General features: G+C 45.4%; 2 protein-coding genes across 2 annotated transcripts in view; one reads left to right on the forward strand and one right to left on the reverse strand.

Moving 5' to 3' along the window:
- LOC142571411 (phospholipid-transporting ATPase ABCA3-like) overlaps positions 1–15,838 on the forward strand; it is a 252,417-nt gene that overhangs the window by 74,033 nt on the left and 162,546 nt on the right. The gene's annotated exons all lie outside the window — the stretch shown is intronic.
- Positions 1–15,838, reverse strand: part of LOC142571412 (sodium-coupled monocarboxylate transporter 1-like) — a 68,234-nt gene that overhangs the window by 19,155 nt on the left and 33,241 nt on the right. The window contains exons 3-7 of the mRNA XM_075679741.1: positions 12,234–12,299; positions 12,093–12,144; positions 9,597–9,664; positions 8,397–8,551; positions 164–304 (exon numbers count right to left, since the gene is read on the reverse strand). Coding sequence (XP_075535856.1) covers positions 164–304; positions 8,397–8,551; positions 9,597–9,664; positions 12,093–12,144; positions 12,234–12,299 — 482 coding nt within the window. The remainder of the gene's footprint in view (positions 1–163; positions 305–8,396; positions 8,552–9,596; positions 9,665–12,092; positions 12,145–12,233; positions 12,300–15,838) is intronic.

Consider the following 15,838-nt stretch of genomic DNA (forward strand, 5'->3'; position numbering starts at 1 on the left):
GCCAGCAGGTAGCTTGCATGGCTCTCGAGAGTGCAAACAAGTCATAAAGTTGACACTTTCAAGCTTAGATAACAGTCGAAGTTCGCGAGCAAAGACCAGAGGTGCTCTACATTCTAATTGCGTAAATTCTTGAGGAAATAAATAAGGACTTTGTTGAACTCACATTCGAGCACCCTTTATGCTGGAAACTGTGAGGTATCGCTGAACCATTGCTTGGCTGACTGCGTACACCGACATCCAAGTGAAGAAACAGCCGATGAAGAGACCCCAGACGGTGTGCCTCTCGGTCGGGTCGAGGCTAAAGCTGGTGAGCAATAAATCGCACAAGAAGAGGTTAGCTCACCACGAAAACACCAGTGAGGAGTGCTCCGCAGATGTCGTGCAAGGTGAACTTTATTTCCTCGCACAGATGTTGCACTTTACGTTAGGCCTGTCTGGCAAGTTTATTAATGTGCAAACTTAGCGTGCCGTCATGTTTGCAATATATTCAAGCGTATGTAGCACATTTCAGTCAAGAGCGCACTTCCTGGTTACCGGTATATAACTTTCGCGTGCCTTTCCTCTCACAACGGAGTGCGCCACGTCTCACTTGTGTGCGAACGTCAGAGCATAGAATTCGTATGCCGTCTTGAAGTGATGGTATTGTCTCAACGGGAAATTTTATTTTAAGCTTGCAATGTTGGGCAAGAAGCTTATGGGTAGAAAATTTTATTCATACACTACCACTATATCAAAATATGCAACAGGCCGTACAAGGGCCATCTCAAGCTTTCTTGCTGTAGAAAAAAAAAAAAAAAATAAACGAACCTGGGCGATTTCACGACAAATCAGAGCATGGCCTATAAGCCTAATGCGTTCGGTCTCATTGCTTCATTTCATAGTTTATACCTATCATGTTCAATAGCACGAACATTTTTTTGCAGCAAGCCTATATTTCAGGAACAAAAATATAACAAATGTCTTCACATGCAGACACCGTTTTTACACACCATACCCTTTTGCAAATATGCAGCGGATATAAAACGCCAATTATCATAATAACCTTCTAATGCCAATTAAACCATAAGAAATTTCTTTTTAAGCAGACTAATCGCAAAAAATAGCGAGGTTTCTTCAGCTTATAAAGCAGTATAAGTATATAGATATTCTACACCGGCCACCGTTCTAAAAAGATTATCTTTTTATACGCTAAGCAATGAGGTAGCAATAAGGTAAGCAATAAGGTCTTGTAGCTCAGCGGTTTGCGAGAACCTTAATACGTTAAAAAGCTATACTGATTATTGTTGCTTCAACACGAATGTATATTTTTAAGATTGCCTGAAAATTCTGGTCATAGAAGAAGTGATTTTACTTAAAGATCGATAAAGCGCAAATCCTATCTTTTTTGTTCCTCAGAGATAATCTCGCTCGCGTATATTGAAACAACAACAATTAAAAACAAGTTGCTTTATTTTTCTTGTTCCAACGACGCCCTAAGTGGCGCCACTCCGAACTTCGCCAGGATACAGTGGCATAGCCAAAAAGAGAGAACAGCTCCAAGAATGCACGATAAGGCGTTTCGATTTGCCTAAACATCACTATAACTTCAAAAAAGAGGAAATTCTCGCTTTCTATACGAATGCCCCATAGAACAGTTTTTTAAGCGTATCAAGACTCATGCAATTGCATACTAATATAGTATATATATAGCTTTCATGTGGTTCTTTTATTTTATGTCAGCAAGTACACAATGTTTCGCTTAGATGGAGTCACTGAGCCCGTGCTGGTGGGCGAGTTGGTTATACATGTTTACAACGAAGGCGCCAAGTGAAACGACGGACGAAGGAAGACGACACGGGACAACCACGCAGGCGCACTAACAACTGAGCGTTTTATTTCTCGACACAGGAAGAAATAGCTGCTGCCAAGAGTCAAAACATCAAGAAAAAACAGTGCCGTCATTTGCATAACGCAACGAAAACACGATACAGAACAGTTTGTAAGCGCCGCTCTCAAGATACGCCAGTTCCTTTGTCAATAGAGAATATGAGGGTTCGCTGATACAAGCATCGCCACGCTTCTTGGTCTCAAGCGCTTCCACTATGTCCCTTATCTGTTGATCATCTGCTCTGTTCAAAACACAGGTTCTATCAAAATCTTGAGTGCACTTGTGAGCCTTACAATGAACACTAATGTGAGCTGAGAGCTGTTTTTCCATATTATATCAATGCTGATACAATCTGTCACTCAGACATCCGCCAGTTTGGCCAACATGTGATGAACCACACGACAAAGAAACAGAATAAACTACTTTCTTTACACAACCGACATGCTTCTGCTCAGGTTTTTTTTTTTTTGCGCACAGCTGTTTATTTTCACCATTTCCTGCATTCCCCTTGGCACACATCAAACCAAGACGTTTCGGAGCGGACCCGAACACCTGCTCGTTTGCCTACTTTTTCCAGATTGTGAGATACGCCGTGAACATATGGGATGATAGCAAACCTGGTTCCAGAAGGGCCTGCTCGAACCTGGTCTACAATGTTAGGTTTGTTGAGGTGCCTGAACATTTTTTCTGCTCCAGATATAATCACATGGTGGAGGATAATGCGCTCCTTTGAGGCGGCGGACCTGCTAATGAAAAGTGCTTTGCAGCCGATGCACACAAGACTTGTTGTGCGTTGGTTAGACATGTTTAAATGATGCCTCTTTTTATTACGTTTGAGTGAGCTGAATTGAAGGAGTGGATGGGTTTGCTAGTCCTTGGATTGAACTGAGAGTTTAAAACAGCCTTGCATTCTCTAACTCTGACTCACGAGCTTCCAGCCGATAACTGTTTAAGGTTTTTAGATTTGGAAATTACTTTCTCATCGTGTCTTGTTTGCTGGCAGTTCAATCCAAGGGCTACCAAACCGATCCTCTCCTTCAATTCAGCTCAGTCAAAAGTAATGAATAATTGAATATTGAATAATGAATATTGAATAATGAATATTGAATAATGAATATTGAATAATGAATATTGAGTAATGAATAATAAAAGTAATGAATGAATTCAATCATGCCTGGCCAATGCACCTAACATGTCTTGCGTGCATGGCTGCAAAGCAGTTTTCATTATCAGGACAGCCGCCTCAAAGGAGCACATTATCCTCACCATGTGATCATGTCTGTTGCAGAAAAAATGCTCAGGCAGCTCAAGGAACGTAACATTGTAGACCAGGGTCGAACAGGCCCTTCTGGAACCAGGTTTGCTATCATCCCATGTGTTCACGGCGTATCTCACAATCTGGAAAAAGTAGGCAAACGAGCAGGTGTTCGGGTTTTAGTTTCCGCTCCAAAACGTCTTCGTTTCATGTGTGCCAAGGTGAAAGAATGAAATGGTGAAAATAAACAGCTGTGCGCAAAAAAAAAAAACATGGGCAGAAGCATGTCAGCTGCGTAAAGAACGTAGCTTATTCTGTTTCTTTGTCGTGTGGTTCATCACATGTTGGCCAAACGGGCAGATGTGTGAATGACAGATTGTACGAGCATCGATATAATATGAAAAAACAACTCCCAGGTCACATTAGTGCTCATTGTAAGGCTCAGAAGTATACTCCAGAGTTTGATAGAACCTGCATAGGCGGAGAGTTGTCATTTCTAATGGGGGGGGGGGAGGAGGCTAGGGTCCGACCAGCTCTCCGAACTCCATATATATATTCATATTTGTTGCACTTGAAAGAGCTTCGTGTAACCTCGAAGAATTGAGCGCTGAAGTGACGGCGCTATATCAGTACATACAAGACCTCATAGTAGGATCGAGACTGTTCAATTTCACAGCCTGTGTCCTCTCGGTGGAGTAACCTTCCTTCGTGTAATTGTCGCATATTTGGCTATCAGCTGCATCAACTATCAAATTGGCCATCAACTTGGCTATCAAGTTGGCTATCACCTTGGCTATCAAAACTGCAGCCTCTGCGCCTTTTTTTTTTCTTTTTTTGTGAGTCCAAGTATAAGAGCTCCTGCACATGACTGCTATTGATCCTGATATTGAGTGAATCCAGCGTGGCCTCATTTCGCTTACTGAGTGAATTATACAGTGTTCCCACATTATCACGCACCAAGACTTAAAATAGGTGCAGTTGTGTCACTCGAAGAAAGCAGTTTCTACTACAGTGGAGTAGCCGCCAGTAATTCTTTCGTTATTGAGATTCAATTCGGTAATTCCAATGAATTATCTAACTATAGAGAAGTGCTGTCCTAATTCTCGAAGTGTCAATGAGGCACTTGTAGGCACTTGTAGGCACCCCAATATAAAATCTAACTGCGGTGTTTTAAGCGACGTATTAATTGCACACAATATTTCTCCGACTGCACAAAAAGAAAAGGCCTCGCGAAGTATGAAAAATACCACGTGAGTGCACTCCCACCCGCATTATAAAATAGCACCCTCAAATAATCTAACTGAAAGCAACTGAATTGCCTGTCGCAAACCCGAAGAGACAGCCCATAACTTGATAAGGGTATGGAAGGAGCACCAACAGCAGGTTTCATGGCTTCGCAGCTATTCCTTTTTCTAATTTCTACGTCACACTTATTATCCGTCTCTCAAGGCCGACCGATCACATTGATAACAAATGGCCCTCGATAACGCGGCAGAAGCGCCGCTCTCACCACGCGCCACGAACTTGCTTCGGACCACAGCCAAATTATAGTGAGCGTTTTATTTTTTATGAAAGTGTATACGTGCTGCAAAAACAGGTTCGTGTCAAAAAATAAAAGCAAAATAAACAGACCGGGAAGCGACCAACGTGTAGAGAAGTTCAAGAAAGTAAGCATACCACTTCTAAATGAGCCGAACTGGCAAGCAGGATGTCTCCACAAAAAGAAAACCATCAAATTTCAGTGTGCCCTTATTATCTATGATTCGTAAGCACCATTGAACACCAGCCTAGAGGACGTGTTCGAATAGGTCTTTCGCAGCTACGCAGTACTGTGTCAGTTTTATGACATCTTCAGTGGCTTTCTTGATGACCGACGCCGGAATTCTACGTCAGACGTCCGCTAGCCTTGCCTTGAACTAATCTGACGTCCGTTTCGATCACGTAAGCACGATCTTTCACATAACCCTAAAGAAAGAAGTGCGGAGAGGTCAGGTGACCTAGCCGCCCAATTTATAGGTCCGTGCCTTCCAATCTATTACGCATGAAAAGTCGCATCCAGCCAGTTTCGTGTTCGGCTGCTGCTGTGTGCGGTTGTCATATCTTGCTGATACCACAGAAGTGGAAGACGTGGCAGCGGGATTTCGCTGAGAAACTCATCGACCACTCCTTCAAGGATTTCGTTCAGGTAACGCTGTCCAGCTCAGTGTGTGATTGAAGAAGATGGGAGCGACGATAGCACCGGCGTAAATTCTGAACCACACATTGAGCGACCACTGGTACTGGTGCCAATTGAGCTTTACCCAGTATAGATCGGAGTCCCTTCACTAGTGCCAATTTACCTAAGCGTTCTTGCGAAAATTGGCTTCATCTGTGCACATGATGTTGCTCAACAAGTCCGGTGACTCATCGGCTTCCGGGATGACCCAATTCGAGAAATCTAGACGAATCTACAGGTGCTTATCTTCTAAGCATTGGTGCTGGTTAAGATAGTACGGGTGAAAGGCCGTCATTTAGGATCCTACAAACTGATGACTTGGAAATTGGTATCTAGGCGGTCACGTCCCGCATGGTAGCATGAGGGTTTGGGGCCATAAATGCTAGAACATCCGTGCGTAGGCTAGGAGTCAAAGATGGAGTCCTCCGCCGTTGTTTCTTGAAGCTGCCGGTTCGTCTCAAGCTTTCATAATTTCTGTGATAGTCGATGCGTCTGGTCTAGCGCCACACTTCCATGACTGATATATATATATATATATATATATATATATATATATATATATATATATATATATATATATATATATGCGGCCTTCCTCTTGTCGCCATTTGCAGATCCCTAGGCAAGGATCATGTTTACCTTCTGCTCATTAGAGAAGACGTGGTGACTGGGACGAAACAAAACGCACCTTTAAACGTTTGCACTGGCGTTGTCAATCCGCTTTGTTGTGATAGGTCTTGCGGCAAAGAAAAAAAGAAAAAAGAATTCGTGCATTTTATCTACGCAAAGACAACAGCTATCGCAGCTTGTTTCCAACTGACACCAAACGCTACGTGTTACTTCGGCCGGGGCACGGCAGATAACGCACAAGCTCGATTACGATGTTTTTCTTTATTTCCTTTATCTCGTTCTGGATAACTCAGAGGGAGCCTGTTCGAGGGCGCTGCTTTATGATCCGGGTGGAGACGCAGCCCGGTGATATTCTCCATATTTTGCGGAGTTTATTTATCAGTCGGAAAAACATTATTACGCAAGTAGGTCGCTGAAAATACCGCAGTTAGATGCCCCTTGGCTGTTCCTTCAAATGCCTCATTGACGCTTTGATAATTATGACGGTATGTCTCGAGTTAGATAATTAATTACGATTGTCTAATTAAATCTTAGTAACAAAACATCACTGGCAGCTACTCCATTGTACTGTAAACAATATGCACTAGGTTTTCTTCGATTAACGCATTGCTCTTCTTTTTTTTAAATCTTGGTGCATGTTAGTTAATTGGGACACCCTGCGTATATTTATGACCTTTGCATGCAACTGACAATGTTCCAATCCCTAATGAATGTTGTAAATTATTAGAAATGTTTCTTTCCTGAGTCGTTAGCACTGCTTACTGGAAAGAGAAGCAATACTGAGACGCATAACCTTTACGTACATTCCACACGACATTGATAAAATTCTCTGTCGGAGGGGTCACTGAAGCCTATATGTCTTTTTCATGGTTAAAGAAGCATGCAAAGCAAGTTGAACCGTGGTAAACATACAGCAACATATTCATTATCTAGGCAGATGCTATCCATACCTTTAGAAATAATTTTTATTGGCTACCTCGATCTCTTTCAAGAATATAATAAACTTTGTCCTGTGTGTATATATAAATATATTGTCTATGCATCGTACTTGTAATGCACATTTAAAACAATGTTGAAGTGAGGAAATATGGATGAGGTAGCCACCGCAAGCGGTTCTAATGTGCGTGTCCTCCGATTGACAGGATTTGCCGAAATAAACGAAAGTACGAATTAAAAGCCGTGCACGCCCGCGCCAGCGGTGATGCAGTAAGCTATTAGTCCCGGTAAAGTTTCAAGTGAAAAGATTGACGCAAATCAAAAGGATCTTCATATGATGTGGGTGACAAAGCTCTGCTAACGGCACGTTATGTGTGTGTGCAGGGGGGGGGAGGGGACTTCGGCATTGCCCGGGGATAAGCCCTCCCCCCCCCCGACAAACTATAGAGGGGGCTCGGGCCCCGGAGCCCCCCCGCAGTCGGCGCCTATGGTGCACGAGAACAGTGCCTGCATTGCGAAAAGATTCGGCATATTCTTTGTCCTTACATATGCACTTGCTGAAATAACAAGGTCCACGTTCATGCTATTAAGTGACGTGTGTACAAAATGAGCGATGAAATCTAATTTGTGATGTTTTGGCGTCGTTCGGTGTCTCGTGTAATGAGTCACCTTCGAGTACATCTATGTAGGTCGCAAAAAAAAAAAGACCAACCCTTCCTGTACCGGGAAATTGGGATAAGCGAAGCGTGTCCCGTTTGCACCTGACCTTCGTCACGGTTAAGTAACCCAAAGGAGAAGCGAGCCTTTTCACAGACGTGTTCTCGCCGCCGCTCGTCGAAGGCTGACAGTTTCTCGGGGGAAAGCAAAACGCGTGGCCGTCCCATCTGCTTTCCTAGAATGAACTGAACGGAAGCGAAGCGGGCGCAGCGCGCGCGACACCCTTTTCCCCCCCTTTCCCTACCCGAAGGAAGCGAAACGGCTCCGATTGGTTGTGCTCGTGGCGTGAGCGCGCGCCTATGCAGGTGAAATCCTTGCTAACGTCTCACGCTCCGGCGCCGCCGCAGGGCCGCTTTCTTGTACACGTTCGAAAAGCCGACGTTCGATTTCGCCTCGCACGATTGCCCAGGCTGCGCCGATATCGCGGCCTAGGCCAGTCTAGTCCAATCGCGTGAGGCGAAATCGAACCTCGTCTTTTCGAACGTGTACAAGATGGTGGCCCAGCTGTCAATTCATCAAGCCGTCCTTTGCCGCAGCCGCTCTGCTCTGGGAGCAACTGTTTTGTTTTTTTACGTGACACTATGGCCACTGAAACTTGTAAGCCAATACGAGCTTCGCTTGAAAAAGAAAGAACGTGGCGATGGGATGAAATGGTGGGACTCAGTACGACGTTGGTCTTATCTATAAAAGGAGGTCGTCCGCCTGCCTTCTATTAGGCTAAGAAGCTACGTATAGTAAGCTAAACTATCAGCGTGCTCAGAAGGGTGGCGTATTACTTGAAGAACTCGACTCTGTTTCCATCGGAGGCACTGTTGTAGACGACCTTCATGCCGCCGATGTCGTACGCTCCGCGGATGGCGATCATGAGCATGGAGCCAAACATAAGGCATATTTGGAACACGTCCGTCCACACGACAGCTTTCATTCCACCCTGCAAAAGGTAAGAGTGTGGTGTCAATCTTTGAAATGAAAATTTCCGCATTTATCCCTCGTTTCATAATGTGATCAGAACGCGTTATTCAATGTGAACCCCCGAAGAACGGCCTCAAAACCCAGTGCTCTATGGCTGGGCCAACAAAGTTAGTTATGATGATCCTAACGTTTCAGAATCGTGTTTGCAAGCGAGAATGAATAAGCACACAAATGAACATGGCTGTGCATATCGTCTTGTTTGATATGTGAATTATAAGTGATGAAAGCGGCAGGTGGCTGAATTATCCTGTTTTCTGACGTTAATTATGCGGTTATACGTGCATAAACCACTTTCTGATTATGAGGCACGCCGTAGTGGGGGCTCCGGAAATTCGGACCACCTGGGGTTCTTTAACGTGTACCTAAATCTAAGTAGATGGGTGTTTTCGAATTTCGCCACCATGGAAATGCGGTCGCCGTGACTGGGATTCAATCCCGCGACTTCGTGCTCAACAGCACAACACCATAGCCACTGAGCAACCACGGCGAGTGTTTCCTGACGTTGCCACTGATCCTGAACACCTACGACATCATCCCTCGTTCTGAATATTATTGAGAGATTTAGATCCCACGGCCTTCTGCATAGCGTTTTCTTTTCTCGAACTGGCCTTTGCTTCGCTATCTGATGGCTGAAAAAAAAAAAAGGAGCAACTTATACCACGTGCAAATCACAACATTTGGGCTTTCAACGACCAAAGTAATATATAGAATAGAAGCTGTAAATAATTTGCAGTGTTCTTACATAATATTTTTATTTCTAACATTTTATTATTAAAAATCTATTTTTAAAATTGTACGCATTACACATCCTTAGCCACTTGCAACTGTTCTTCCCCTCGAAAACAACGCCCGGCGAAATGACTAGCCAGGTGACAGGGATCGAGGCAAGATTAGCTTGTACGCTCCCCGAGAAAGTAAACAACAGTATACTCGTCCACTTGTGTCTTACGATTCACTTTGAAACGCTTCAATAACACGCAAATGAGCGCCGTAGTTGTACTCACAATGCTTGTGTAGAAAGTGCAGACAATGCCTATGGAAAGCACCGACGTCCACACGCTGATTCCCGTCACTGCAAGAAGAAAAACAGCTGTCACGAAAACAAGGACCGATTCCTGTTCGCAAAGAATGATCTGGCTTAACGCAGTTGACTTGGTGCTAGTTCGTATGCGCTCTTTCAAAGTAGCATCTGGCATGTGTATCTATACGGACCTCCCATTACGATGCGCCGTTACGATCATTCGTCATAGCGTTGTCCTCGGTTCGCGTGACACGTATCAATCAGCCACTCGCGTATGTGGTCAGAGCACAAGTGTCTAGATCTTTACCTCTTCGAGCGGGCGCTGTAGGAAAAAAGGTTTCGGGTAACCGAGTCTTCAAGGTGAACACATGCACCGAAGCCGGCATGTTTGGGCAAATGGTGGGGACAGCCGCATGACAAAGTGGAAATCTGTGTGACCTCGCGATTGTGCATGGATGAGTGCCGTTCGAGGAAAAAAGTAAAGCGAATGTAGATCTCTTTTCTGGAAGCGAATGTACACACCGTGGACAATGGACAAAAAAAGAGAATACGCCTCTGTGACTGTATTCGCGTGGTCTCTAAACCACCCACCCACGTGGTGCGTATTTCCGCCGTATTTTCGTCGTGGCACGGTGGTGTCTGTTTCGCGTAGCGGAATTCTCGGGAGGTAACATCGGGTTTCATGAAATCCAGTATGCTTGCCAATGGAAGTGGCAATCACGCACAATGCATTCGCGAACTGATTGTAGCATGTGCACCACGGAGCTCAGCACGGACACGTTGACTGCGCACGTCAGATACGTCATTGATGCATACCACATGGTTGCCGCTCTGTTGTACGCTAATGAAGTAACGGAGGCCTGAGGTATTGAAAAAACCTAAAATTGCGGGAACAGAGCACGACCATACTAGATAGGTAGATAGAGCCCCAGCTTAATGTAACATAATTTCACTAGAAGGAGCTTATATTAAGAGTGTGTCATCTGACAAAGACATGTTAAATTGTATACTCTTAAAAAAATTTACACCCATTGGGGCTTACCTTGTCCCCACAACAATAATAATGTGTCTTGCCCGTATTTACTTTCTTCAACGCTGCGAGCGAGGTTCTTCCAAGTCGCGAAAGGCTTGCGCGTTATCAGCGTGATACAGCATTCTCGAGAGTGAAGTGGCGAGCGCTGAGCTTTCAGAAAAGGAAACGCAAGCTAGGCGGGGACGATTATTGTTGTGGGACATATATATATATATATATATATATATATATATATATATATATATATATATATATATATATATATATATATATATATATATATATATATATATATATACCCTAAAGGGTGCAACTGTTGTAAGATTGTGTAAAGGTGTTGGCACTATTGCGCCTTGTAACTTTTATAAAGCTGCACATTTACACACTTCTATAGGTAAGCGGTACTGTATGTCCTAAATAGCTTTTGTAGCGCCTGCTTCTTTCAGTGACCTTCGGTATCGCTTTCCTTCAACGCCGCAATTTCCTTCAACCGAGTCCAGTATGTTTTATTACCGTGGCTCTGTTTAACAGTAGTGTAGCAACTGTGGCAATCACGCACAATGCATTGCATCATGCACATGCATCAGGCACAATGCATAACAGACGGCATCATGTCCCAGGTGATTGCGATCTGCGAAATCTAGTGATACCTGTTGGCCATGTGTCTTCCCTGCTCATAGTGTCGTCTGCTCAGCCGCGAGCGTACTATTGAGCTTGAGACTGCTCCCACTTCAGTGCAACCTCACTCTTAAAAAAATTTACACCCTTTAGGGCTTATCTTGTCCCACAAGGACAATTGCCACCTGTCTTGCCCGCATTTCCTTTCTTCGACACTGCGAGCCCGGCACTTCCAAGTCACGAACGACTTGCGCGATATCAGCGTCACAGAGCACTTTCGGCAGGAAAGTAGCGAGCGCTGAGTTTTCAAGGAAGGAAACACAAGCAAGGCAGATGACCTTTATCGTTGCAGGTAAAGATAAGCACCAAACATTTTAAGACTGTAATGCAACGTTGTAAGAGCTAATGTGGAGTATGTGGAAATCAAGTTTAATGGTGCAGAAGCAACTTGGGCTATTCGCCAGCCGCTAGGTGTTAAATATCAATAAACATGAAATAAACAAACGTCACATCACTATAAAGTTAATCTAGAAAGCCAGTATAACCTGATATGCTCACAACGTCTTTAACTGAACACATGAAAAAAAAAAACTTACTTTGTTCTGTATTTGAGGGCAGAAGTTATCGGTTCGATTCGTGTCCTGCTTCTGTTGGTGACGGAACGCAATGCGTTACAATTGCGAAGTGACCGTATTACTACGTACTACGTACCTGTGCTATATACATATATCGATGATCACAACTATCAGTCGATTATAACTGCTCACGAATATCATTTCCCTTAGTACATTCCCAGTAAATCGTTCTGCTTTTGGGAACAAAACTCACCTTGGGAAAGTGCAAGTGACGGTGCGTAAAGCACGATCGCCATGTAGATGAGCTGCGGAAAATTAAACGATAAACAATGTGTACAGAAAAGATGAATTTTTTAGCATATAGGAAATAGCAGTAGTCATCCAGCGCACTCACCATTTGTAAGGAGAACGTTATACACCCCATGGCTCGAATGACGTGATTGAAGCGGAGCTCCAGATACTTTGCCATGAAAGAAAGAGAGAGAGAGAAATAACAATTATAGTTATAGATAGTGTAAGGCCTGACGAAATGCTTCGCCGAACAAAGAAATGTAACAGCCCGTTTAGTCGCCCGCTTTTATGAGTACTGCTGTGTGTTGCTGAAGCTTATGGGCATCAAAGCTTTAATTGCATGACTTGAGGCACTATAACGTAACGCTATTCGAAGCTTTTCTATTCAATTTCTAAAATCAGCCCTCCGCGATTGAACAAATCTTTTTCGGGTCACCCCCACTCCGCTTGTCTGTCGCTCGACGACGGGAAAGCCGCAAATACTCATCTGATATGATGTGTACACACTGATTATACATAAGACCAAACAAAAAATAAATTTCAGATTCTACGTTTTTTTCACCATTAGCCCTCCGTTTTTGGTCAAAACGTTTCGGGCTGCGCCCACTTCACCTCTATGTCACGAAACATCAGAAAACCACGAAATCCCACCGCCTCAAAGCGACGCGTACACATTAAAGATGCACTAATATGCCGAACAAAACAAGTTTTTTTCAGGATAGCTGGAGACTGCCACATTCCGGTAAAAATAGGAGATGGCTGCTTGGCGATCGCTCTGGCATTGGCTACTCGGTGCTGCCAGGGAGAGTGGATCTATTTGCGTATAATAAAAAATTATGCGGGACAGTATAGCGTTGTCGAGCCCTTTCGGCACGTACGCGTGACATCGCTCTGCCAACTTAACTGACGGCCCGTTTTAGAGGCACTTTCACCCTTCCGTTGCAAGCCGCCGCGTTTTTCTTCCAGCCACCGAGAAAGCTAAGCAAGGAGATGCGTTCCAATCGCCGACGACAGCACTGCCCTATTCGTCCTGTTATATTATTTCACTGCCTTAGCACGGCTCCATCAAAACCCTCTCCCCTTATGTGTGCTCTTCGCCCATGGTCTTTGCGGCGACTGCGGCGCGATCGAGACACTCCAGCATCTGCTATGTGAGTGCCCCAACTTTTCGCTCGCGCGCGCGTCCCTTGCCCGTGTTTACCGTGGGCACGGCCTGCCGTGCAACACCGTGACTGAACTCCTGCACCCCTCGGGCTGCCCTTCACGACACAGGACACTACTACGTGCGCTCCTGACATTCGCCGAGGCTGTCGGCCTCGCCGACCGCCTTTAGCTCCATCGCATTTCCGCGGCGCGCTGCTGTTTCTGGTGCACTTTCTCTCCCTCTACTTTCATTCCCTACCCCCTGTGCAGCGCGGTTGAGGTGTCCTCTGCTGAGAGACAGTTACTGCGCTGCACTTTACCTCAACCTTTCCTTCCCATCAACAATAATCTCCTTCTCTCTCTCTCTCTCTCTCTCTCTCTCTCTCTCTCAGTCAGTTAGATAAAAAGACCTGTCAACGTAGGCAATGCTATTCGCTTTGAAAGCAAATAAAAATGACCTGCTATAAAGAGGAGAGCGTTTCATCGGCCTGCTACAAACAAAGCTGCGGGTCACCGCCCGATGCCTGCGTCGACGACGACGTAAATTTGATGTCAGGAGATCGGAATAAAGAGAGGTTGGAACAGTTTTACATTATAGGGCCCTTGCTGTGCGAATCCACACCGACCACCCGCATTCATAGATCATCTTCTTGATACGCTAGAGACCGGGCACTGGCCTTTCATATCAAGGAGCATGCTATCAAAGCGATAGCATTTCTTGCCTACTTTCCCTGGTTTTCCTGGTAAAATATGTTGTTTCGAGAGCCTAGGGAATGGTGAGGAGTGACCTCATTGCATCATCATCATCATCAGCCTGGTTACGCCCACTGCAGGGCAAAGGCCTCCAATACTTCTCCAACTACCCCGGCCATGTAATAATTGTGACCATGTTGTCCCTGCAAACTCCTTAGTCTCATCCGTCCACATAACTTTCTACCGCCCCCTGCTACACTTCCCTTCTGTCGGAATCCAGTCCGTAGCCCTTAATGACCATCGGTTATCTTCCCTCCTCATTACATGTCCTGCCCATGCCCCATTTCTTTTTCTTGATTTCAACTACGATGTCATTAACTCGCGTTTGTTCCCTCACCCAATCTGCTCTTTTCTTATCGCTTGACGTTATACCTATCATTCTTGTTTCCATAGCTCGTTGCGTCGTCCTCAATTTAAGTAGAACCCTTTTCGTAAGCCTCCAGGTTTTTGCCCATCGTTGGTTGCCACTAGGTGGCAACTCATGCTAACACATTAACAGCGTGAGTACAAGGAAAGCGGCTGCACGATCACTCGGGGCGGTGGAAGTCGGCGCTCGTGCTGTCGCCGTCTGCCTCCCTGTCCTTTACTTGCACTGTTCATCTGCTATACCGAGTGGAGACGGTCACTCGTATCTGTGCTTCTCTTTGCCCACCTCTCGTTGTGCAGTTTAATCTTGAATCTGACAGGCACCAAGTGGGCCAACGCAGAGTCTCATTGCAGACGGCGCCTACGCCTGGCGCACGCGCTAATATGCTCGCCGAGTCGCCGTCGCTGTTCAGTTTTCATTCTGTCGTCGTCATTACCTCCTCGCCCCTGCGTGGTTGTCACTGGCATGCGTGGGCAGCGCACGTCCACTGACATTTCAGTCAAAGTGAGTACTTTTCGCCATTACAGATTTTCGTGGCTTCGGTTCCAGTTTCGGTTTCTTCTTTCCTTCTTCCTTCCCTTTTTTTTTTTTTTTTTGCTTTACACATGCCGAACGTGAACTCTGTAACGCAACCTGGGAGGTCTGATAAAAGTGCCCGGTCCAAATCTTACAAGTGGATCATCGCAGTGACTTGCTAGCTACTGCGTTTTGTATTCGAGTCCAGAAGTCACCGGTTCGATTCCCGTTCCGCTTCCGATGGCGGCACGAACGCTAGTTTACCCGCGTTTCGGTCCCTTCAGTGAAGCACATATGATCCCAAGTTACTTTGAAGCCCCACCATACGATTCCTCTCATGGGAAACACTGACGTTGGGACGCAAAAAAAGAAACGCCAATTACGATCCACCAATCACAGTCATCATGAAGTAGAAAGGAAGGCATTCGCACATTATTTTTTTCTCTCGAATGTCATTCCGCGACGGCGCTTTTTTATTGCTGGCAATCGGCGTGCAAGCATAAAGACAGCCCGGTATACCCACGCTGGCAGAACGTAGGCGAAAGCCAGGTTTCGCCACACGAGGCAATGCGCGTAGCGGCCCCAGCCGTCCTTTCCTGCGAGGAGCACACGTGCGAACGAGCAGCCGAAGAAAACACGAGGCCGGATCTTGTGCCAAGGATTTCAGTGCAGCAGGCCGTGCCCAGGAGTAAAACTCTGTAACCTTCATATTTGTTTCCCTTTACAGGCGAATCTTCTCTTCTGCGTGCGGCCGGTGACCGGTTTGCCTCTTTGCAGCCTCCACTCTCTCTCTCGCGTTCGCTTCCGCAGGAGTGTCTGCGTTCTGCGAGCACAACCGGTTCACGCACGGGTTGCACTCCAGACTTCGTGTCTGCACTATGGCCCGCTATTACGGTGCAGCATAGTGAAACGTAGAGCCGGAGTCAGCT

Source organism: Dermacentor variabilis, chromosome 2, assembly GCF_050947875.1.
Source record: "Dermacentor variabilis isolate Ectoservices chromosome 2, ASM5094787v1, whole genome shotgun sequence".
NCBI classification, from domain to species: Eukaryota; Metazoa; Arthropoda; class Arachnida; order Ixodida; family Ixodidae; genus Dermacentor; species Dermacentor variabilis.